At 36.6% G+C, this 26,231-nt stretch overlaps 1 protein-coding gene across 2 annotated transcripts in view; it reads right to left on the reverse strand.

Moving 5' to 3' along the window:
• Positions 1 to 1,007: 1,007 nt before the first annotated feature.
• PEX1 (peroxisomal biogenesis factor 1) overlaps positions 1,008 to 26,231 on the reverse strand; it is a 28,276-nt gene continuing 3,052 nt past the window's right edge. Inside the window, exons 3-24 of one of the 2 annotated variants that reach the window (XM_017817722.1) lie at positions 24,534 to 24,617; positions 24,184 to 24,298; positions 23,322 to 24,094; positions 21,839 to 21,958; positions 19,637 to 19,760; positions 19,255 to 19,364; positions 17,921 to 18,021; positions 16,419 to 16,551; positions 15,601 to 15,697; positions 14,332 to 14,502; positions 12,860 to 13,014; positions 11,465 to 11,654; positions 11,104 to 11,270; positions 10,187 to 10,321; positions 9,542 to 9,606; positions 8,591 to 8,733; positions 8,410 to 8,513; positions 7,269 to 7,445; positions 5,559 to 5,789; positions 4,167 to 4,367; positions 3,694 to 3,824; positions 1,008 to 3,026 (exon numbers count right to left, since the gene is read on the reverse strand). In XM_017817722.1, the coding sequence (XP_017673211.1) occupies positions 2,942 to 3,026; positions 3,694 to 3,824; positions 4,167 to 4,367; positions 5,559 to 5,789; positions 7,269 to 7,445; positions 8,410 to 8,513; positions 8,591 to 8,733; positions 9,542 to 9,606; positions 10,187 to 10,321; positions 11,104 to 11,270; positions 11,465 to 11,654; positions 12,860 to 13,014; positions 14,332 to 14,502; positions 15,601 to 15,697; positions 16,419 to 16,551; positions 17,921 to 18,021; positions 19,255 to 19,364; positions 19,637 to 19,760; positions 21,839 to 21,958; positions 23,322 to 24,094; positions 24,184 to 24,298; positions 24,534 to 24,617 (3,612 nt within the window). In that variant the 3' untranslated portion in view covers positions 1,008 to 2,941. The remainder of the gene's footprint in view (positions 3,027 to 3,693; positions 3,825 to 4,166; positions 4,368 to 5,558; positions 5,790 to 7,268; positions 7,446 to 8,409; positions 8,514 to 8,590; positions 8,734 to 9,541; positions 9,607 to 10,186; positions 10,322 to 11,103; positions 11,271 to 11,464; positions 11,655 to 12,859; positions 13,015 to 14,331; positions 14,503 to 15,600; positions 15,698 to 16,418; positions 16,552 to 17,920; positions 18,022 to 19,254; positions 19,365 to 19,636; positions 19,761 to 21,838; positions 21,959 to 23,321; positions 24,095 to 24,183; positions 24,299 to 24,533; positions 24,618 to 26,231) is intronic. The other variant, XM_017817723.1, reaches the window with a different exon arrangement.

Here is a 26,231-nt window from a genome sequence, read left to right on the forward strand (position 1 = left end):
GTCACCTACAGAAGAAAAAAAATCATCAAGATAAAAAGACTGAGCTTTCCAAGGGGAAACCAATGTTACACAAGTTACGTGACAGAAACATCTTGCAATGCTTAAAGGAAAACATTTGCAAACCAAATTTACTCATAGTAGGAGTGGCAGAGCTGACAAATTATAATCCAGCCTGTCAGTGTGCACAGAATGAACGCAATCCTGCACACCTGATGGCAGCAGCCTACTGCCATGTTGCAGTCTCAGAAAGAGATGGGCTGTCTCAAAAAGCTCTTCATGGGTCCCATCTCTTCATTTGGCCTCAGTTTGCACTGTTGGGTTTTTTGGATTGTTCCCTGTGAAACGTTTGCTAATGTATGTGAATGGCTCAAGCTTCACCTCACTAGACAAGGGCACGTGAACAGGCTGTGTTCCGACATATAGTCACATTTTGGAATTTCCATCACCATAGTATGGAGCTGGAATAAGACATTCACCTAAAAACATTAGAAAATTAAATAAACATTTCTGATAAGCATTCCTCCCTCTGCCTGCCACCCACGCCAGCTGCTTGAGGAAGGAGGAACACGCTGGGGAGGCTGCCCACGGCACTGGGGTGGCTCCCAACCACCGCCCCCGTAGGACAGACCGACCCTCCCTGGTGCTCCACGGTGCAGGGCCCCGCATCCCTCACCGACAGAGGACAACAATCCCCGCGTGCCTCATGCCATCCCAGCAGACCTCCTGCTTTCCAGTGCAGGAATTCTGCTTTGGACCCACCATCTTCACCAAGACGTGGCTCCGTTAGCAGGACGTGCGGCACTAGGACAGCTGGTGGGGAAGGACGATGGGATCCGCTCACCTAGACACGGAAAGAAGGAGAGCTGGGGTCAGTGTGGAGGCAGGTGCTGATGTGAGGGAAGCCATGACCTTTTTCTCCCCAGGATCCATAGAAGAAGGAAGCTTTGATACTCTGACTTCAAGTGGGTTTTTTTCTACATTATATTTTAAACCTGTCCTTAATGAAGGAATTTTGGTCTTTTAGACATTGAGAAAATTATCAGGTTTTTAACTCCTGGAAAAATGGGCATTAGAAAATGGGATGAGTTAATTCTGGGGGAACACTAAAACAGTAATGCACCAAAAAGCTCCTGTTGTAGCTTTTTAGCATCTAAAAAAGGTCATGATGCTCTAGTTATTGCATTATTTCAGCAGCACTTCAGCAATATACAAGCATTGTATTAAGTATGTATTATTAAGAAATAATTTTATTACTGTTTCCTGAAACTTGGCAATCATTAAGGAAATGGAGATTAGCACTGAATCTGTAACAAGTTCATTTGAAGGACTCAATTACCTTCCAAACAGAAAAATGGCACAAAACTGTGTAAATGGCTTTAATCCTCACAGTGCTTGTGGTGGAATAATATGGCATTGACAGCATTTTATGGGTGGTTCCAAATATTTTGAGGTTTATTCTTTGCTTTTTATTCTACAAAGTTGCTGATCTCTAGAAATAAGGGAAATTGCCCAACAGCTTATGACTTCTTATAATGTCTGATGTGCCAAAATCTAGTGTCAGCATCCACTTATTCACTGGGTCTCACAAGATATGTACTGTGCTACAGCTGTGCCTAAATCAGATAATAATCATTACTGCAGGATCTCAAGAGCTGGTTCTGTGCAAACAATGAAGAAAAGGATCATCTTTTTGCACCCAGGATTTGCAGAGTGACTTTTCCCCTGAAATACCAGTTTTCACAAAAACATTTAAAACTAATTCAAGCTATTAAAGACTTTTGGAGGCTGGTGTGTGACAGTTGAGAGGTGCAAGATCTGCCCTGGTTATCTAATAGCACTGCTGCTGTAGGACATCACAGGAAGGCCGAACACTTGGGTACTTGGGAGCCTTACAAAAGCCCTGCCAGCTGCTAGAGGATATAGAGGACTGATTTTTCCCACTTCATTTCTTAGTCTGACTCACACTTGTGATGTGAACACCAGCGAACTGATTTAGTATTTCTTTACCAACCCCTACCTGAGCATCTGAAAATACGTTATCCTATATCTCTTTGCTGCATCACTGGAACAGCCACTAAACCATAGGCAACAGAATTTCATTTCAGTGTGCCTATGGTAGATTGTTACCACTTGGGCTATTTCAGAAACGGGAAAACTAAAGCAATTGAACCTTAAGCCCAGGTTCTCAAGTGGCAGCTGTACATGGGTTATTCTCAAACGATGCTTGTGAGAGAGAAGCGAATCCTTACCTGTCCACTGACATCGATTGTAGTCTAATCTCCCAATTTCATGTGGTGCAAATACCCACAGAACTCAAGCAAGAAACTCTCTTTGAGAAATGCTTTTTATGGTCTCCAAGAAGAAAAGGTAGGGATAAGAAGGTACTACTTCTGAAATGTAACTTGATATTCTTCTGATTAATAAACAGTGGCATAAAACAAGATACAATTATCTTGGTTGGGTTTTTTTTTGCTATAGTTATTCTGAAAGTATTAGTCTAGCTGCCTACCAACAAACACATAAAGGACCACCCTCCTCTAAGCCCTCCAAAGGCCATTAGAGAATGGTTTTATAGTTTTTTTAAAAAAAACATTTCCACCATTATATATTACAGTTTATTTGAACAGATTCTATTTTTGTGAGGGACAGGAAATTGTTGTTAGGATTTGGCAACTATATTGATAAAACCCAAGATTTAAAAGTTTATGTGATAAACAACAGGACAGAATGTAACCAATGTTCTCTCAAAAAATTTAATATCAATCTGAAGGAAGACAATTTTCTTCAAAATAAAATGTGACATAATCTTACAGCATGTAAATTTAAAAGAAACTTATCTTCAACTGCTGCATTAATAAATCCATATGAATATAAATAATCTGATTTAATCACATTTGTCATTTCCAGTTACAGTTTAGCAATTACAAACAAATACAAGTTACTAAGCTAGAGTAATTTTTTGTCCTGGTCTGAATGTTGAGCCACCTTGTCCTTTCCTCTTCTTGGGATTCTGAAAATTATCATACCTGGAATGAGAAAAAGATATTAGAAAATTCTTCTGACATGCACATGCCTCTTCAGATGCACATTAAAGCAACACAAAACTACAGATGTTTAAATGTATTTTTATGGAAATGAAGAGTGCATGTCTTCTCAGACCTGGGGACTTGGAGGACTTTTCACCCACAAATTCAGACAGCCCTTTGCTCTGCTTCCTTTTTTTCCCCAGCTTTTTTACTTCAGTCACGTCCAAGTCGAAGGAGACACATTCTCCTTTTCGGTATGTTTATACTTCTACAGATTATTATTGCCTTTTCCCAAACATGGTAGCTAAAGAGACCACCCAGCAATTTGAAAATACGAGAGGCTACTACTAAGTGGGAGCAGGAAGGACCTAGCTCTAAGTCTTAGAGAATCGGTGCCTCTTTGTACTGGTATAGCTCTTAACATAAAACAAGGGTTTTCTTAGCTGTGATTTCTAGGTCCTACATTAATAAAAAACAATTCACTGATGAAATATTTTCCCTTTCTCAGTACCTAATTTAATATTTCTGAAAAAATTGCTGCAAGAAGTTATTCAACTCTGCTGCCATTCCCTACGTTTATTTAAAACTACTTTGTTTCTGATGTATAAGGAATGTGAAAAAATAAAATCTTAACTGAATTCACAATTACAAAAGAAGTAATACTTACAGTTCAGTAAAATTCTTCCAGTCATCTTGACTAATGGATGGTCTCATACCCTGAAGTGCAGTCATCAGATGGGACTGGGTAATAATTAAAGTGGTCTTGGCAAGCCCTGACTGATTAAGGGTGCTGTCCTCCTTGGAAACAGAGCCATGAACAGACAATGAAGAACATGAACAGAAACACAGAGTCATCAATATCACTAACTCTGGAACCTCCTCATTACACGTACAGACAAATGTATTATAAACACAGTCACGACCTCCCTCTCACCCCCAAATTAATAACACAGAAATAACTGCTTAGTTACACGAATGTTAACTTCTGCCTTATTTTCCTCAAACTAAGCATCACTTTGCTATTTTCATTACATTATATTTAATATTATTGCAGGAATTCTTTACTGAAATACCAAGAAGTGTGGGAAAACAATAGGGAACTGTTAAGACTAAGTAATAAAAAAAAAATAAAAGCCATACTCCGTTCTTGCTTCTGTTACTGGTTTTGATAGCACTGACTTCTGTCCTCAGGTGCTCTATTTGCTGCTCCTGGTTGTTCTCCAGGGAGCCTTCTTGAGAAGCTACTCTGAGCATTGAAGGTTGTGAGGATGCTACATCTCTCTGAGTCAGGCTGGTAAAGTCGTAAGTGATGGAGTTTGGTCCGGACAAACACAAAGAGCTCTAAATTGACCATAAGGAGAAATATATTAACTTATTATGGATCCAAAAGAGCTACTCCATCATTAGGAATTAGCCTATAATTCAGTACAAGCTTGTTTTTGTGACAAAAGAGTAGTTTCTCTTTGAAATATATCCCATACTGGAGACACACTATCTTTAACGCTGCTGATGCTTTTGAGAAAGCACGCAGGATCACTCTCGAGGAGAAAAGACAACGCAGAAAGAATCGTGCCTTGCAGAATATATCTCCTAAGGAGTCTTTCTGCTGTGCCTTTTGCAACCGGACGTGTCTATCTCATATTGGCCTTTTTAGCCACCAACGATCTTGTAACAAACGTGGGTAGAGCCCTCCCCAAATCTTCGTTCGCGAAGCCCAGCCATGATGATGATATCCCATACACAATTTTTTAACAAGAAGATTTAGGTTAATTTGCTCAGGTGTTTGGGCAATGAAAATGAAGTGTTTCATGCTTGGAAAAAATGTAAATATTTTCACAATGGCCCATCTCAAAAAGAATAAAGGTCTGCTAAATCCATTGTTTTATTTACTTACACCTAAGCCAACCTGCACATTCCTGCCTGCAAGCTGGACAAGGAATGCTGCTCTCTGTGCAACATGACACTACCACATCAGGAATTCTGCTTTGTAACAACAGTGACAGAAGCTAAGGTTTAGTTCTGTTCTTGACACAATTCCATGGTCAGATTATTCTATTAACACATGTTTCACTGGAAACTGAAAAAAGTTTGTTGATTCTTAAGATAAGAACTTAATTCTTGAAAGCTGGATGGTCATTCTTTAATGAATGACTAAGTGGAAAAAAACCAACAAGTAAACCAACCACCCAAAAGTCAAAAACTGTTTTAGTATTAAACTTTGGAAGGGAATAAGCCATTTGACCAGACAGAAAAATCTAGTATGAATGCAGTTTCTTCATTATAAGGTATTAAGCAGTATTTTGGGATTTTGATTTTAAAGTCCTACAAAGTAGCAGAAAAGTCCATATCATATTTTGTCAGATCACATCCTTCCATCCTATTCCTCACTGTTGACTACAAGGTATAGACTGAAGACAGTTTGAAGGTCAAAGGAGACATAATTGTATTTATAAAACCCTATCATACTTCAGTTTTTCTGCTTTACAACTAATAATATTTTTGAAAATTCAAAATATTAAGTGAGTAATTTACCAGTTCTGAAGGAGTTCCATTTCCCATCTCTGATTCATAAGAGCTTCCAAAATAAATACGATACATATTGGACCTTGGGTCTTCAGGAAGCAAGTCAGACATATCTAAAGAAACAAGAGATTGCTCTAGCCCTGCTTCTCCATCTATTGCTGAATCATCTGAGCCACTGCTGTGGTTTAGAAAAACCATGGAAGAGAGACTGAAGTCACTATCAGAACTAGATCCAAAATCCTGTAACGAAGAACAGAACATTAGAAGAGTTAATTCCTAAGTGCAATCTGAAATACATGAAAAATTTCATATACAATACATATGAAAGTATGGATTAACATTTTATTCTAGTAATCTGTCTTTCTCTAGGGGTGTATTTCCAAATATTTTGCTAAGAAAATCCAATGCTTTTAAGCAGAACTTTCTGTCTTCATACTAGAAAAATAATTTGAGGAGATAATCTTAAGTTTTTATTAGTTTCAACTGTCTCACTCAGCAAGTAACAGCAAGTAACAGCAAGTGTTACTTCTTTTGTAGATCTGTATCACTTCTGTCTCAGCCTTTCCCTCCAGGCAATTTAGTATCCTGTGTAAAGTGCTCCAGGATACTGAAGTGAGTCTAATTTTACTGTGTCTAATTGACACATTTTAAGTGCTGATTTGGAAATCACAGTTGTTGCTTTAGACTGGTGTCTGCAAACCTGTTTGATTGTACACCTCTATCAGTAAAAAATTTCTGAGCACACTCCACCAAGTTTATGCATAATTTACATACATGCACTATTGAAGTTCTTATATTTATTTCCTGCACTTCAATGGACTCTGCTGTGCAAGCTCTGGGGTGTGTGCACACCACTCTGGAGACCTCTGCTTCAGACAACAGATTACTCTTGTGATGCATAATCATGAGGTACCAACTACTTACTTACTGATGCTACAAGTGAAGGGAGAGTTAGGGAAGATCCTTCCCAATATTTAGAGTTGCAACCTCAGAGTCCCACTCCTTGATAACAGCTGGGGCAAAAACAACTCAAGAGGTCTCCTTGATTTTGCATCCCTGACCCAACCCTTCCCTTTGGCCTCTGAGTAGTGGAAGCCATGCCTGTCCATTTCCAGCTAGAACCAGAACACAGGCATTAAAAATGTGAAGAGAGGTGGTTGAACAGAGGCTAAAAGAGGAAAGAACCTGTCAGTCAGACAAGGAGTACAAGCTAGGATCCTGTACTTCGAGCTGGTGCCTGAAAGATGAACCAGAACAGGCCGTTTCAGACATCACCACCCTCTTGCCACTTCTCTCCTGACTTCAATTAAACTCGATCTGTTGGAACAACTCCACAAAACCCACCAATATTTTGCTTCCTCCATCATCCAAAATGTGCCATCTCAAAACTGAATTTGTTAGCTGTTCCTAAGAAACTCTGAGTGGGATCCCTCCTATTGATCTGTCAGTCATTCCTCACAACTGTGATAAACAGATTTAGGCTTACATAAATCTATTTAACATTAAACGCCTATCATGAATGAAGCTGTTTAAGAGGTATTCAAACTAATTTGTTACATTATTCTTTATTTTTCTGCAAACATTAAAATTTTAATCCTCTCTATAAAAGAAAACTAAATCTTATCAACATAATTTGCTAAAAAACATGGATAATATGAACCCTTTCAAACATATCAACATAAAAAGAGGAGAGGCTTCTTTTATAACAGTTTTATTTACCTGTGTTAAACCTAAATTTAGGTTAGAATGGATTGCCTCTAATTGGGCATTGTATAATAAAGCTTTTAGGTCAGCCCCCGTGAACTGCTCTGTTTTTGCTGCCAAATCCTGAAAGTCCACATCATTTGCCAAGGACAGGGAATGACTGAGAGCTTTTAAGATTTCATAGCGTGAATTCTGTAAAAAAAGGGAAAAAAAGTCAGTAAAGCAACCTGTTATTTTACTTGTCCTGATTGCTAGATGGTGCTTTGGCCCTGTCACAAGCAACTTCCTCTCTGAGGGAGAAAGGTGCTTTTTTAAAGAAGATACTACCCTAATACTAGAAAGATACTACCCCTAACCAAATGCAGTATACAGGGAAATATATTTCTCTAAATATCCAGTCAATATCTAGGATTTTTATACATGAAATACATAAAAATATGAAAGTGAAGTCTGCTACTCATATGTCCTTTTGTAAAGAGAGGGATGATGGAAGTGAAAAATTTCTGTTTACTTGAATGATCTTACTCTAAACCAGAAGTTTAAAACACACACAAAAAAATATAAAAAGAGAGAATACCTATGCTCTTAAGGCACAGGATTAACTTCTTCATGTGTGTTCCAGAATGAAATTATGTGGTACTTGTTAAATGTGTGAACTAATCTGAAAATGAACAGCACTAGTTTTTTCTCATAAAATGGGAATCAAATGCACATATTGTAGAGCCTCAAAGGAATGGTTATGGTTCAAGCAAATCACATATTTACTGGACTCATAATTCAAAGAAAGATGCAGAACATTACAAACACTACGCTGCATCCAATTTCTTTCTGCAGATTAGTTTCCTGTTTTAATTTTTAATTTTTTTTTTAAATCGGTCACATCCACAGGATATGACTTGATCCTGAAGACTTCTTTCCCCAGTTTTATGTGAACACATTGACACTGAAGTCAGAATTTATACCGTTGTATAACTGGAGTTGGACAATCAATTCCACTTAGTCCAGGTTTGAAATGCCACTAAATATGTAGTGGATAATATGAAGGAGAACAAAATAATATAAAGGAGATATATATAAAGGATAATATAAAGGAGAACAAAGACCATTAGTTTGATTTTTTCCCTTGCCTCTTATGTGAAATTATTTGTTTCCTCACCTGATCAGGAGGTGGACAGTACAGGCACTCGTCCAGTCGACCTGGCCTTAGCAAAGCAGGGTCAATCAAATCCGGGCGACTAGTAGCAGCTAGCACATAAACCCCTTAGGAAAGTGCAGAAAAATGCCATTAACATCTGCTGAACCTTTGCTTAAAAAGGAGCACACGGATGAATTGTTACCTTGTAAGCCTTCCACACCGTCTAACTGAGTCAACAGTTGGTTAACCACTCGGTCAGTAACTCCTGTGTTGTCATGACCTCGGCGTGGAGCAATAGAATCAAACTCATCGAAGAAAATGATACAAGGCTTAGCTGCCTGAGCTCTAAAAGGAAAAAAAAAAAGGTAAGTTAAGTTTCAGTCACACGTAAAATTGCTTAGAAATATTAAAGGTAATTGTTTTTGCTTCAGAGGACAGTTATCTTTAATGAAAGAACAGGAAATCTGTTTTTTGTAGAATTTAAGAGGTTCTGACTAACTGGATTACAATGTAATCACCACTCACTTTTATGACATACTTTGCACTTGCTTTATCATTTCAGAAGTGCTTAATTGTCATTTTAATAAACATGAAAGTTCTAAAATCCAATCCCTTCAGAGATCTTGGCTTACGCACATCTAACAAAAAGACTGCCCACACAATAAATTACGTGAGAAACAAAGGCTATGTAGGATACGTTTACATTACTGAGCACTGAGAGCCAGTAAGGGCAAACTTGTTAAACAGTAGGTTTTACTGGCACTGAGGAACTCAATACCAAGTCTAACATGATCCTACATATTAAGTGTGCATTATTAGTTGCAGTACACTTGACTGTCTTCTGGAATCATCTGAAAGGAATTCAGCATGTGTTTTCCAAGGCAGTTCTGTGATGTGAACCAGTGTGCTGTAAAATGGAGAGAACTGGGAGTTCAGCTTCAGAAGTGCACTCCTGATCGGAGCCAAACATGCAGTTGTTGAATAATGATGGTCCAGCTGAACCTGCCAAGACACACATCTGGTTCAGGACAACTGATTATTTCAGGTGATTTTGTGATCTGATGCCACGTCTCTCCTCAGACAACAAAATTACTTCTTGGTGCTTCAACCAATAAAATTAACTGATAATATCACAAATCTTTACAAAACGAACCTGTTAAAGATATCTCGAACTGCTTGTTCACTTGCTCCAATGTATTTGCTGAGCAACTCTGGTCCCTAAAAAATAATCAGAAAAGAACATTCATGACACGTCTCTTAGTTTTAATGTGTAATTAAACATCAGCATAGATTTTGTGTACTAGAGTGAATTTTCTTGTAACCAAGACAGTGGCATCTTTGAACAGAAGAGTCAAGGGGTCTAGATAAGCAAAAAAAAATTTTTGAGCATTCCAACTTATTTTAAAGTAGTCATTTCCATTTTTCTACTATAACAGAACATGTATTACAGTATCACAAGGCAAAGGTTTACACTCTATTTTAAAAATCTGTTTTAAATATATTGCTCAACTTCACTGTCCCTTGGAAACAAAATCCAAGGTCTTTAAAAAATAAGAAACTAAGAAGATCTAATTAGATTTTATAATTCTGCATAATGAGTAAGTAGACAAAAGAATCTCAGTAATAAAACTCTGAAGTTCCAGAAATCGGATAGTGGGATATCCAGAGACATGCAAAATTTTGAATGTGAGTTTCTTTCTTTGTTATTTTGCCATCACAAGCACATAATTTCAGGTATTATGTTAAGCAATTTCATTCAGTCAATAAAATTAATCAATTAATCTTAAAATCTTGCTACCTTGACACTGATGAAGTTCATTCCACTCTCTCTTGCAACTACTCCTGCTAACAGTGTTTTTCCTGTTCCAGGTGCTCCATACAGCAAGACTCCTGATCTCTGTCGTATGGGCAAGTTGGCAAATAATTCTGGATACTGGAAAAGAGTTTCAATGTGATATATTCTAAAATACACAATGTACTGTAACATCACTGACTGCTGATCACTTTTGTATAAACAGAATGCGTGTCATTTATTTTTTCCACACTATTGTCCCAGCAGCTCGTCTGGACTGTTGTCAGTTTACCTGGGGCTGTAGTGGGTTCTGAGGTTTAATAAATACTTAAAATACAAGCAAGTGGGATTTTCTACCAAGGTGAAACAGGACAGAATAGGGATGGACTAAAGCTTTATAATGTCCATGTTGCTACTTCTAAATTCCTATTATAACACTGAATTGTATGATCAAATATTCTGTTCAGTCATTTCTCTGAAGACTGAAATGGATGGCTCATCTCAATGCTCAAGTTTAAAGCAAGGCAGAAAGGCCAAAGTAAAACCAAGGGGGACTGATGGACTGGCATTCATCCAAAAGAAAATACTCCTCTAGCAAAAGCACTGCAGAAGACAGTTGGAATTGTTATCTTCAGAGAGCTTAATCACAAACCCTGCAACAGAGAGTGTAGCTATACTCCCATATTCTAGAGCAACACTTGATCTGTAGTAAAGCTCAAGTCATTGCCTTTTGTATTTGGAAGAGGGAAGGGGAAGGAGTTTTTCAGTAGTTGAAGACAGCTGAAGAATGGAAAGCTACAAAAGTAGCTTAAAATCATGCCTGTCTTCTTTCTATCAAACAGTGTGTCACACCTTAAAAATCATTCTTTCCCTACTAACATTATGCACAAAATTCAACTAACTAATTTAAAAGAACTTGGTACCTTTGCAGGTAACATGATGGTATCCGTGAGTATTTGCTTCACATCTTTTAAGCCTCCAATCCTGTCCCAGCCAAGGTCTTTAGGTTTATGAAGGTTGACATTTCTCAGAGCTACTGGAGTAAAATCTTTCAGAACTTTCTGAAAATCCACAGTTGATAGGTTCAATTCTGCTTAAAAATGAAAGAAAAAATCCTGAACAAAAGAAAAAGAACACAAAGACTACCAGTAACGAATTCCTCAGAATATGCAATAATTAAATAAATTTTAAACATAAAAACTGGCTTTTTATTTCTGTATTAATCCACCACTTCTGGATAACAGAAGTGAGACCATGAAAAAAGATATTTTGTTTTCAACATACCACCATTATCCAATGCATTCTGGTTAGAAACACAGGTATGAACAGCACGATCAACCAGCATAGTAAAATCTCTGGCAACAAAACCTTCCGTTTCCTTTGCAATACATTGGAGGTCAAGATCAGGAAAGTTCTTAGGATCAGAATTCAGTTTCTTCTTTATTATGAAATACAGCATTTCACATCTTTGCTTCTGAAAAACAGAATTGTGCAGCAAGCATATATTGGGTTAACTATATATATAGAGTTCAGGAATTCAAAGAGTAAATACGTGTAAGTTACTAAAATTTCCTTAAATATTTGCATGTCACCAAACCTTCAAATAACAAACCTGAGCAGGCATGAATATAAATCAATGTTAGTTCTTAAGGTGCACTTCAATAAATTCACCAGTTTTATAACTTTAAGTATTTACCTCACCATGGCGACCTTAAATCCAACAATAATAATGAAACAACCCTCCACCCCCGGATTCCACTGTTTTAAACCCATTTTTTCTGTTTCACAGGAAAATGAACCCCTTTAATCTTGTCAGTATGAGTAGAAAATACATTTGAGATGAAATACATTGCATTAGATAAAAATATTTGGGATAATGCGGTATCTTTTGAGATCTTGACTTTTCCAGTGATGTCTCATCCTTATTTGTGTATTAGTATTAAACATAATAAAAGCAGACTTGCAGGAGGTGGGAGAAAGCTACACTGTATCTAACATAGAATCTCCTCCTCAGTGGCTTTTAATAGCTGGCCTGTGATGGAAGACACACCAACAGGAACTCATGTTAAATACAAATGAATCATTAGGGGTTCAAAGTATTTGCTTTCTTCTGCAAGAAAGTTAATACTGTTTATTCTTCTCTCTATCCATTTTTCTTTTTAAAATGGACTACATTCAAAAGTAAAGGGATACAATTAACATAGAAATCCAAAAACCTTCCCATAAAATTAACATTTAGTTTTAATAACACCTAAAATACACTTTCTAAGGACACACTTATTTCTCTAAGCTGTGAAAAAACACACCTAGGTTAATCTACCTGTGGTGACTTAAATGTTTTTACAAATTTGCTCCTTTAGCATCCCCTTCTATGTAACATGCCTATCTCACCTGTGTTAGATGACTTATTTTACTTGAATTGAAATATCCTCTGAATATACTGAAGGGTGGGGCCAACTGGGAGTTTTCGCTGGATTACTTTTTTTTTTAAAACTTTAGACTGACAGATGTAAGTTCTGAGGTATTTGAGGTATTTAAGGATCATGAAAGAATTTCTAAGATTTCCAGATTTTTTTCCCCATCTTTGGGTGTAACCTACTATTCTTGCAGCTGCTCCAACATCATATTTGAGGCTGATGGAAAGGCAAAGTACATTTCAACCATTTTATTTGAATTTACCTGATCCGGAGATCGGATACATTTGAAGCACTGGAATATGTGTGTTCCTTGTGCTGAAACCAGGGAAGGATGAAGGGAATGTTCAGACTCACTTGTGGCAATTAATGCAATCAAACTCCCCATGGAAATAACTTCTTTGATTAGATCTTTCAAAACTAAACACAGAAGATATTGCTCCATAAATTACAAATTAACAAAAGATTCTGCATTTCAGAATAGATATTTTTACTGTACTGGAGAGCAGCATTAGGGCACACAAGAAGTAACAGCTTATAACATATTATTTTTAATCCCATGTTTACAGTTGTTTTTTTAAATTAAAAAAAAAAAGATGTATAGTAATTTTCTCTAGGAGAGTACATTCCATTAATAAAATGACATCAGAAGTGCTCTTGAAAAGCTAATTTTGTTACATCACTGATGATGTCTACCACAAGATATTAAACATGGATTTTTTGTGTGTGCTATTATTCCTTCCATGCAAACAAAAAGGAAAAAATTATAAGAATAAAAACAGATGTTGAGTCTAGAACACAAGCACTCTAAGAAAAAAGTAATACATGAAAGTAAGATAAATTAAGGGTGCAAAGTAGATCTTCAAGGAATAATCTTTAAAGCGCTGTTGTATGCATTATACCTTTAAATAAAGTAGTAAGAAACCCAAACAATTCTGCATGTAACCTAAGAGCACATTTTAAAAAAAGAAATTATAGTAAGATTTTCTGAACTTCAAAAGTAATTCAATAAAAATTACACTAACTTCCTCAAAGTGAGCTAAGAAATGGGAGATATTTTTGCTATGGCCTTATTAATCTTGATCATTTAAATTTAATTTGTGACTTAAACCTGCCTAGATTTTTGGGAATAAAAAGGAACTGTATAATATAGGATATCAAACTACAATTGATCGTCTTATTTTTAACATCTGTGGATTGTTACATTGTAAAACAAATTAGAAGTTCTAAAAAGTATACCAAGTACAACAATAAAGAAGTTGGTACTCATCTAAAAGAAGCTGGTTCTAAACATCAGTAAGTATCAAATTTATGTATTGCTGTAATTATAAATAATTATGGGAAACACACAAATTATCAATAGTTGTCAGTTAAAGACTCATCTGCAGTTTGTAATCAATTGCAATGTATTTGAGTGCATGAACAACATTAAAAAAAAAAGAAAGGAGAAGCCTTTACCACTGGCAGTGGTACTGACAACAGGCATCACCATCAGCAGTAGTGGTGGAACCACTACTGACAAGCACTACTCCAAGTTCCAGAGTGGACTATTTTGATTCAGCTAGTGGTCCACAAATGGCCTAAATAGCAAAATTTGTGCATCTCTGCCTGAATATCACACAGTCCAGAGGCAATAACGATACAGACAGAATTGTTCAGGTAGGAGAGGACAATTCAAGTGCAAGAAATTCTAAGCTACGTTATATTTGTATCCAGACACAGGTAGCACAGTATTACCATAAGCAAGTCTATTGCTTTGAACGGTTTCAGGGCTGTTCTCATGCTCTGGTGTAGAAGGTACTCCAACAATGTGATCAAGATCATCCATCAAAAGAATGGATGGTTGTCTCCATGCTGCCTCTAAAAAAGCTTCTTCCACGTTTTTCCTTATGTTTACTAATCTTTTTCCTAAAACAAAACACTATTATAATGACAGAACATATCAGGAAAAAAAAATCAGACTGACTGTATCTTGCTCATATAATACCACAATGTTTTGATTTGTCTAGCTTAACTTTACACCTATAAATCCAGGTACCAAGATTAAACCAGTCAACAATCAGTAAAGAAAGGAGTCTACATCTTCTACTAAAAAGTACTAGAAGGATACACATGTCCTAAAATGAGATTAATCATCTTTCACTAACTGCTATAGAAGCCTACAGGTTTAATTTCCGGACAGTTAAAACCAGAGCAGTATCAGCAGCATTTCTTAAATAGCGGGATCAGTAGCTATTCTAAAATAGCTACTAAAGAGTCCTGCAATTGGAAGAATTTTCCAGAGCAAAGGACCAAGCTCTTCATCAATCCTTCCCTTTTTCTCTGAAGCGAGAAGCTTAGTAGGATCTTAAGCAAAAAGAGTACATCCATGCAACATAAGGGCTCTGTAAGAAAACAGTTAAGTATCTTCTGCTGTATAACAGGAAGACTGTTTAGAAAACCCAGCAAATGAAAGAGCAAAAAAAAATCCTTTTTTGTCCTGTTCCATCTCTGCGCAAAATACTCATTTTGAAGTCACAAAACATAAGGATGCATCTCATCATCATCATCTATAATCACGAGCGCTAGACGACTATTGCCAAATATACTAGGTTAGTAAACATGTCATCATAATCAGGTTTCAGTTGGTCTTTTGATCATTCTTTGGTGCCTGTATCATCCTTTCACCGAGCAATACAGGTATCCTTAAACGCTTCACCTGGCACAGCTGAAAAACCACACAGTCCAACTTGCAGCTTCTTCCTATTTCGCAACAATCAGAAATAAGCATGGCAAGCATAGTTTGAATATGGTGGTAGTACATGGAACACAAACTGATAAAAGTGTGACAGAAGTTTACAGCAGCTGTATTTTCATGAGACTGTTGAAGACAATAATTGTGAGGCATCAAATATCCTTCAAAAGCAGCAATAATACTAGAATAATTAAGACTAAATAGAGTAACTTCATAACTGTGCCTCTTTATCGTACAGCAAACATTTGAGATTTAAAAAAATATCATCATACCTCTTAAAGCTTTACAATCAATTACTTCTACGTGAGCATCCAGTCTATCGAAAGCCTCTCTGCAGATGGCCTTTGCTAACGTTGACTTTCCACTTCCCTACAAAAGTAAGTGTGAGCTGGTGTAAATTGACAGAACCAGTTCCTTCTGTATACACCAACAAACAAGCTTGGAAAGCTGTACACATGCTGGGTTTATTCCTCACTAAAAGCATATATGGTATTCTGTCTTTGTATCACTTGGCAGAAACCAAAGCCCTAGAGTGAAACAAGTATAAACAAATTCAGAGTGGATACATCGACTACATATAGTGTTCTGAGTCCACTGAGTTCAGTCCTAAGACATGCGGTAGTTTCAGTGGAATACAGTATTAAATGGATCACTGTAAGAGGCAACAGGAAAATAATACTATCAACTCCATTGCCATTTTATGTTAGAACACAGGAGAAAATATTTTATCGTATTTTCATTCAATATTTCAGAGACAAGAGGTGTTTATTATACTATAAACACGAAGTAGATTAATCCCCTATGGGAACAAACTGAAATTGCATTGGTAGCAGTCTTTAAAACTTACATTTTTTATATATATACACATGAAATATGAATATATGCTGAAGAAGTGTGCATATAATCTGTATACATATCTATAAGATGATGTTTTGCTGAATTACCTCTGTTCAGCTAACTTGCAGTTTTTTCAGCTTGTTCTTTATTCTTTGGAATTTGTGTGGTAACGAAGAAAACTAATGAAAACGATTTTGTAACTATGGAAAACAATCTGGAAGGGTTTGGAAAGTGGAAGTAGTGAAGTATGTACCTTTCCTCCTGTGAGAAGCACTCCTCCACTTCGCAGTCCCACAGCAATAGCAGCCAGCTTTTGAGACAAAGGACGCCCCAGAAGACTGTGGCTTATGTGTTCAAATAAAGATGTTCCTAATTTGTCCACTCCTCTGTAAGGTAAAGGAAACATTAAATGGCCTAGAGTAGCATCCGTACACTCAGAAGCAGCAATAGCCTGCACTATGGGGAAGTTACAATGCTGACGGACTGTGATGTACTTCACTCCTTCAACAAAAAGATGAAGACTCAATCTGAATAGACAGCACTTCTATTCTGCAGTGGTGACACAGGGGACACAGACAGACATTACAGAACATGCCCACAAAGGAAGTGCTATCTATTATTGTACACCGCACCACACTAGCATAAGGTAGGTCTCAGAAGTTGAGAATTAACCATCTTTTGGGGTTTCATCTACTTGAGTGTTTGAGTAACAACCTACAAAGGAATGTAACAAACTGGTAAAACATGGAGCATGGCTGGGTCAGAAAACTCAGTCTTTTCAGAAATGAAACAACCCATAGTTCATGTGAAGACATCCTTATCCTTCACTCACCCTCAATCTTCGTGACATTCAATATAATAGTGCTCCTCTCAGGGACACAAACAGCAAAGCTACCAGTTTTGTATTTGAACTTTAAACAGGAAGTGTTGTTCCATGAGAAATGGAATGAACAAATGAATCCTAATTTCTAACATCTCTACCCTACCACATCCCATCACTACCAGACTGCCCCTGTATCAGTTCCCCTTCCCTCTTCAATAATGGTATGCTGAGTTGCTTTTCACAATGTCTCAGTAATATCCTCAGTTGCCCTTCATAACACTGACAGCATACTATCACAACACTCTGAGCCTCTCAAGTCTCCTCTGCCCCATCCCTACTTCAAGTTTGCTACACAGTGCCACTGTTTTCCCTTGTACTAAGGACTACAGCACTCTGCATTTCTCTCCTCAGCTGACAATTCTGGTAAAACTTTTAAGAACCACAATTCTTTCAGACCCATACTATTAAATACAGTTAAACAAGTAAACAGGTTGAAATTATTGTGGGAAGAGGACTGACAATTTTGCTTTATTTGGAAACTTCTGAAGACGTAGAAGTCTGTTTATACTGCTTAGAACAACAGCAGGAGCTGCTGAACTATCAGTATTTCTTCTAAAAGTCTCCAGTTCTGAGTTCCAGTTCTGATGCGGTCTCAGTTCTGAGACCTCCCATTCTATTGATAGACATGCCAAAATTTTGTGTGAGTGCCTTTAGTCACATGAAGTTTTCTATTCACTGCACTAAGACCATTCAAGCACGAAATAAACCATCTACATGAATTACAATAAGGTCTGAACCTGATCTACCAAAAGATGCAGAGTTTTGCTTAAATCTGGTTTAGTTTTCAAAACCTCTGAATTTCCACCAACAGTATTTTTTTCTAATTCTCATTCCCATTCCCTCCCATGTTTTCTTCTATGAAAATATCTCACCCTAAACTGTTTAGTTTGTGGTATGGAAGGTTCTTGTCTGTATCACGCATAGGTGGTTGGCTGTCACCATCAGCTTTTCTAGTTACAGGATGTAAAAGAACCTAAAAGGAAAGAGTTAGGACTTTAGATTAAATATAACTATGGAAGAAGGATATAGAAGTGACTAGCCATTTTTGGAATTGTGTAAAGAAAATGCTGCATATATGCTTTGCTGAAGCTTACTGCGCTTGAAAGATGCATGCAATGGTGAAATGGAATAGATACAATTATTTCCAAAATACAATCCAGTGTTGACAGTGATTTAATAACCTATGATTAGATGCTGAGCCAATTGCTGTTTGTACCAGACTATGCAGCCCACCATCTCTTTTCCTACCTGTAACTTGTACCTTCTCCTGTGCCCTCACCTGTTGTGCTGGCAGGAGTACTCGTGAGGTAGAACAGTGAAACAGATCAGGAATCTGATCTGGGTAAGATCGGATTTGACAAAACACGTGGCATGAATTTTTCAGTCTTGTTCACCAGGGAGTTAGTATGGAAAGCCGGGCAGGCACACAGGGTTAACAGAGGTTCACAGACAAGAACAGGCTGGTAGGAGATGCTGACACTGCTAGTAAGAAATGCATTTTGCCCTTTCATCTTAGTACCACTCACTAGAACAATTTGGAGAAGCCTTATTGTACTTTACTACTAGTAAAAATAAAGCTCTAGTTTTACTTTTTCTTTTAACAGGAATCCTAAATTTTGCAGAAAAATTCTATTCTAAACAGCCAAAAAGACACCATAATTCTCCACTAAAATATCACTGTATGAGTTTAAAGATGAAAATTGTTATCCCAGTCTTATAACCTGGAGTAATGGGCACTGGTTCAAGCAGGATTATTAATGGATTAATCTCCCAAGAAAGGAAACATGGAAGAAACAAAAGGCACAGAAACTGTATCAGAGAGAAGGCAGGGTGAGAGTGGTAGGTTTGAATGGGGAATATGTCTCATGTTTGGCAGAACAATATACTGTTCCTGCCAGAGACTGTGAAGTGGTTTAGTCAGCAAAGGAAAAAACAACTAAGTATAAAGATGTTCAAACTCGGACAGTACTGACTTTCCTCTGTTCTAACTGATTTTTCTGACATTTTGATAAAGACTATGAAACTCAGTGACAAGCATGGCACGCCTGGAATCTCAAGCTACAAAATAACAAAGATATAATTTCATGAATAGACTAACATAATTTATTTTAAAAGGGAAACCAAAATACATAATATACAAAATGCAATATATTCGACACAAGTATAACAATTTAAATTACTTGATACCTGACTATGTGATATTTACTTGTATATTAGTCTTTTGCAGCAAACTGGGACTCAGTATAAAAATATTCTCAGACTTATTCTCTTCAGTGTGCACAGGATGCACTACACTAAGGACAAACTCCTCCATTCCTGTAAAAACCCAAGGAACAACTATTAAAATTCCAAATAAATTCAGTTTTCATTCCTCACAAGGTAAACAAGATTAGAGTATTATTATGATAGAATCCGAAAGAATAAAAATCATTAATCATTTTTAAAGCATGCTTCAAGCTTACACTTTCCATGTAAAGAAGTATCAGTTATGTTAAATGCTGTATATAGAAATTAAATGGTATATTGGCTAACTAAATTCCGTAGTGGACAGTTAAGACAGCTACAGCACAGGACAGTATTATCCTTGCCTTCTTTAAAAGATAGATGTATACAGTCTCTGCTTGTCATCATCCACGGGTGATCATCAGTACTTGAATCCTGCAGCCAAGAACTGAAAGCACATTTAACATCATCTTCATGTATATCTTTATGCTAAATAGGAAAAAGGAAAGATGTAAATAAAACAAAACTAGGTGTAAATAAAAATCTTTTCCTCCTATGCACAAGGCATTTGTTTCTTTTATGGCAGTAGAGAGATAAAAGAAAATATAGAAGTTTTAGTAATTTAGAAAAGACCATTTTGCCAACAAGCACAATTTCTACCACCTGCTCTATGGGAAGCACCTGTCTAGCCCTTGTACAGCCACAGTTGAATCTCTAAAGATTTTATCTTCGGAACACGGATGTGAGGGCAAGGAAAAGCTTTTATTTTTGTTTTACTCATCTGTCTTGCCAGACCCAAGGGCACTGCTCAGCTCCTGGGTTTGAAGGTATGCACCAATATTGACCTGAGACTTATTTGAGGTGCTTGTTACCCGCCTCCCTTCCCTGTATACCCTTTTCCTATATAAGGAACCCTGGGCTCATCCAATTCAGGGGCATCACCAACAAACTTCAACAGGCAGGCAAAGTGACTTATCCCAGATCACCTAGATAAATGGAACAGGAGAAGAAATTGAGTCTAGATCATGTATCTCCTGGCTAAGCTCCTAATCAGAGAAGCAAAACTCCTGTCTAGAAAAGGGGAATCAATGAAGATTTTGGAAGCAGTGTTAGAAAGGAAAACTAAAGCTACTGTCATAATTGTTTCTGCATTTGTCTGGTTTTTTTTCAAGAACTAAAAAAACTTCAACTGAATTAGAAAGGAAAGCCAGAAATCTGTATTCAAAACATATAAAAGCACACATAACTACTTTTTCTTTACAATTTTAGCAGATTACTGCTGGAATATCACAGAATCTTCTCAGTTGAAAGGGACTCACAAGGATCATCAAGTCCAACTAATACTTCTTTGATGTCCAACAAGAAAAAATATGCAGTTCAACCATTTTTCTGTAGGTAAGAAACCAAATTAAAATATTGGGGATAAAGAACAAACCTGCATAAGCCTTGTTATGATGGCAAGTGCTGTACTTAAAGCTTTGAGGGGCAGCTAACATAGGAAATAATCAGGCCAGTGTTACATAGTAACAAGCATACAGTACTTTACAGAGAAATACATCATTCCAGAGCTACATCTTATGGACTGTGAGAACTGATACTAAGTATGTTCTTACTGTCACAGATGCTCATTCAGAATGTGTCCCTCTTACAGGAAAACCAGAGGGATTCAATGATATAACTCTAGAAGATTAAATCTTTAGCATGAGGAAAAGAAAAATTAAAAGAAAGTCAAAAACTAAACAGCACATTATAATTATGATAATTTCACTGCAACTGTCTTTCTTCGGAAATCCACTGGGCACTGGAATGTCTGGAGAATATAAGGATGTCTTCACCCGGAAGACTTAAACTGGATATTTGTATGATTGTTTTTTGTGTTTGTTTTCATAGGCTTAAATGTATACACTTCAAATTTGCTAGGTTTGAACCCATATTAATGTACTCAAATGAGGGTCTGATGCAAAATTGTTATTGGTTATTGTTGCTATTTTGACAGTATTTATGTTTGAGACCTAATTTAACAGAAAATTTATCTTTCCCCTACCAATGCCATTTCTCCTTCATGTCAACATCCTTTTTAACATGAAAGATATCAGAAATTCTCACAATTTGAGAAAATGGAAGATCCTATGATTTAAAATGTGCTATACAACATTCCTCTAACAGCTTCAGGAAACAAAAAGTCAAAATTTAGAAGTCCTGTTTCCTCCACCCTCTGTGACCTCTACCAGTTCCTTTAAATAGAAAATTTTTACAATTAGCATGCTAAACTAAACTATTTGAAATATCTACCAAGTCTAAACCAAAATTATACAAAATACTAGATAAGCCCTGTTTAAGTAGATCATAGCAACCTATTAACTTTAACATACACAGCCAAAAGAAAAAGCCAGGAATTATACAAAAAAAGAAATTCCTTTGGAGTTATGTCATACACAACAGACAATTTCCAAACCATCACATAACAAATTAAAACAAATAAACATAACCCCCCCTCAACTTGACCAGAGCAACATTACCAGTTTTCCAATACATGAACAAATATGTGACCAAGAATATCAACTCACTAAGTTCTGTTTGGGTTGCAGCATAAGAGACACGGGAATTTTAGGAATAGATTCAACTGACTGAATTCGGACTGCTGAGTGTATTTCAATACTTAGTTTTTTTCTCAGACCATCGGGAATCTGAAATATTTTAAACAAAAGGAAGTATTAGAAAGTAAAACAGTTATAACATTGCATATATCATACAAAGAATTTCTCCATCACTAATAAAACCTCTACATTTGATCATTGATCTGTTCGTAATCTGTAAGAGAATTAAGAAGGAAACCATAAAATTGATGGTGGTACCAGACTCATTCTTTCATGCACACTTCTGATTACCTTTTATGCTATGCATTAAAGTGCTCACTACAGCTGATCTTCTTCTAACTTCTTTAAATAAAAACCAAAAGCTTGAAAAAAAAGATTTAGGAGGAACTCTTAGAATGTTGTAAGAATGCTTTTAGTATTGGAGAAAAACAGCAATGCTATTTTCATTTGCTGATTAAAATTAATTTTACGTGGGCAGGTAAATATACATAGGCCATTACAGAGACCAGAACTAAGCACGGCTGCAGCACAGAGAAAGAAAATCCAGTCTCCCTAAATCCTACTAGTCAGTTTACCCTTTTAAAAATAAAACTCCTTTTCAATCATTCTGTGTTATTTTAAACTTATATCCAAATTGAAAACATTTCATAAATATGTATTAAGTCTGAGAGACTTTATGATTGGTGGCATTTGGAAAACTGTTATGTCTCTCAAAAGATTTCATGGCAAAGACCACTGCAGGCTCTTGCTCTCATTCTTAACAGAGCAATAAGTGAATGGTGAGAAGTGTATTATGTCAAAATAGTCAAACGGTGATTTGGAGCACATCTTATTTATTTTTGTTAATCCTACATGTGCTTCCAGGAAAGAAAGAACATAATCAGGCAGTAGTTCTGCCAGAACAACCTGAAATATCAGTATCTCCACACCAGGACTTGTGCCACCTTGCCAAATGGCATATAAAAACTAAACCAGTGTAAATTATATAAAAACCAGTTATTTGATATTAATTTTTAAGATGTATTTTAAAGAGTATATAAAAAGACTCGCAAACATCATGTAGCACCTGGGATACGTGATCCCATTACTTTACAGTTTGATGACCCCTAGAGCGCAAGGCACATTTCAAAGTGCTAAGTGATGGTAAGAGCCTCATTTTGCAGTACTGAATGTATGTAAATAGATACTTCCACTTTCTCATGAATACAATAGCTACCTACAGATTTTGAAACAAGCATGCATTCCCTCCAGAAACACTGAAGCACTTTCCTCATTTGGTGAATGACTGCAAAGCACAGCTCTAGTAAACAGTACTTGATTCTAGTATACTCTACTTCAGAGCTTAACACAAAGTCTATATCCCAAAACTGCACATTAAGTAGCCAGTTCCACAATTATCCAAAAGAAAATACTATCAAATAAAAGGCCCAAAAGATAGTGTGCTCAAACTGACCCAAACTCTTCCAACATGTAGGGCTTCCTCATTGTGGCCATGCTCTATGACACTCTTTAGGTCTTCAAATCCATTCCAAACGATTTGAACAACAGATCCCTCACTGGATGCTTGACTGCTATTAGAATCAGAATGACTTTTGTCTTGCGGACTAGTCAAAGGCTTTTGCTTTTCAAGTGGCAGATTTTGCTTTGCTTCTTGGTGACGCTGTCTCGGGGAAAGCAGCTCATTAATTTTCCCATAAGATACTACAGGACTTGGATCCAAATCAATAAATTCTAAATTCCAAGGAAAAACATGAATAGCATTGCATTTCAGAAATGCATGAGTGGCGGATGCATTCTGTACGCTGGGAGGCTGGGACTGACATACTCTAAAAATGGAATCCATGTGAATTAAGTTCAGCAGCTTGTCTTTGAAGGTGCTCATTTCATCTTTATCACACAAAGTCTTTTGTTTCTGCAAAGATGTATGAGAGAAAATGTTCCCCATGAAATTCCATATATTTGGGAGAACATTTGAGCCAAACGTCATGTTTGCATCAGCCTTACTCTGTTCAAGGATTCTAGGCTTTAAGTAAGGTTGTTTGGCAAAAGGATCCTTTACTGTTTCTTCTTGCTCCATGTTATTTTTCACAAAATTTCTGAGTAAGATGTCATTTTCTGTGGAAGGTGTGCTGGTGACATTCTCCTCCGGTCCATGTGTTTTGGGACATACCAGAAGCTCCGTGTATGGTTCTAATCTCCCATATGGGGCTGCTGGCATAAGTGTACCTAAGTATGAACAAAACATGCCAATGAATGCATTCACTCCAGCAAAACACCTTCCTGGAGGTGCCACGAGAGCATTCAGATCTGCTTACCGATTCTGATGTAAACATGAGTGTGCTGTTCAATCCATACGGGAAAGATGGCTCTTGGAAATACTACTCGAATCTGGTCCAGAAGATGTTTTTCAAGAGAGCAAGCATGCAGCTCCTGGGAAAATTTGATATCACTATAAATTAAATACTGCATACATTTTTTAGCATTTGTTTGAAGATAAAAACTGTACATCTCTTTCTAATAAACCATTTGAAATATAAAATATAACTAAACCCCATATTTAGTATTTCCTTACGGGCTGAAAAGAATGGGGCATTGTAAACTGCTTGTGTCAGAACCTCCATCATCTGTAAGACAAAGACATGAACACTAGAAAGGGTTTTATTACCAGAATTTCCCAATCATCTGCTGTGAGTGGTTCCACTTCTACTTGCTGACAGGAGGAGACATGGGAACAGGGTTCAAGAAATACCTGACAAAAGTAACACCAAAATATTTAACTTCTTATTTTTAGGCATATAAAAGCTCCATTTTTTATTTCAAGTAGAAAATTGACATCTCCTTCATTATACGTTTTCAGTACTTGGAACATACATCATCTTAATGACACCAGGTAATTCATAAACAGATTAATGCTCAGTGGATTGGAAATGGATGGCATTGGGCACACTTGGAGACTTCAACAGACCATGAATGGAATGAATGTGAAAAGCATCAAGAGCTTGATCACCTGATAACAAACAATCAATTTTTAATACACCTTGATCACATAATCATCTTTACATTTTTTATTCTTTATTTTTAAATGTACAGGACTTTAGAAAGCTGAAAAATTCATTGAGTTGTGCACAAATTTAGACAAGGCAACACCAGCTGAAAAATTAGGGAAAAAGTACAATATAAAACAAGCCCAGGTCCTTTATGAATGGTTTCATAGGATGCAGCCTCATCTCCACAGAACAGTTTTAATGTCCTGTGTATCAGGAACAATGATAAAAGCTATTGTGGCTTAGGTTTTTCAGACTGCATTAAACACGTATTTCAAAAGTCATTTTTTACCAAAGGTTTCATTTGACAAAAAATAATAATTTTCAAACAACATCATGTCGTGACTTTTTAAACAAACTTTGTTATTTTTTTCTTGAGATAAAACTAGTTACCTGCATTGTGTGAGAGAGAATTATATCAGGTCACCTTTTATAAAAGTAGCAATCGATTTTAAATTCCTCTAAGCCCTCAGTCTGAAGTAAAAATTGAGAGGAATCTTTTCCCCAACATGGCAAATAGAAGATCTTACTGTTATGAAACACAGCAAACACGCAATTCCTGAATCCAAAATAATGGCAAAACTACCTAATTATTCACGTATTCATTCGATTGTACAGATGATTACTTCCAGGCAACAGCCGAGTGAGGTTTTCTTGCGTTTCCTTTGTCCATTGTTTTCCTGTTGAAGGCTATTAATTGTTAGTACTGACATGGGTAGATACCTTGCTGCTGAACTATTAAATTAGAAATTTCTGCAAAGAGACACATAATTTCTTGAGAAAATACGTTAAAACAGTAAACAAGGTAAGATAATACACTGCTCTGAATGACATTCTTTGATGCCTTCCACTATGCCGAATAAAATTTTGCATATGAGAGAACAGGCATATATGAATATACTACACAATAACACAGTGTAGAGCAATACCTTTCTATTCTTGTTTGTTTAAATCTCCACCTATTAATACAAAAAAATCCCTTGGGTTAAGAGGTTTTAGTAGTCCCATGTCATAAAACTCTGCCTGCCTCTTGGGCATCTCTTCAACTTCTGCCCAATGACAGAGTGATTTACGAGAGGTTTAACAGTGTCCAAGAGTAAGAGATGAATTTAAATATACATTCAAAGAAAGAGGGTACATGGTGACATATGGTGAAGAGGTAGAAAAAGGGATGAAAATTTAACTCCCAAATAAGTTAAACAAGAAGAAATATGCAATAAGTCAATAGTTACTTTAAAACAACAGGAACTCCTAGCAAAATATTCCCATTACCAAATTGTTCAATTGCCTACAAGTGTATTTTCCTAAAATTAATGGCA

This window comes from Lepidothrix coronata, unplaced genomic scaffold, assembly GCF_001604755.1.
Source record: "Lepidothrix coronata isolate B3197 unplaced genomic scaffold, Lepidothrix_coronata-1.0 Scaffold62, whole genome shotgun sequence".
NCBI lineage: Eukaryota > Metazoa > Chordata > Aves > Passeriformes > Pipridae > Lepidothrix > Lepidothrix coronata.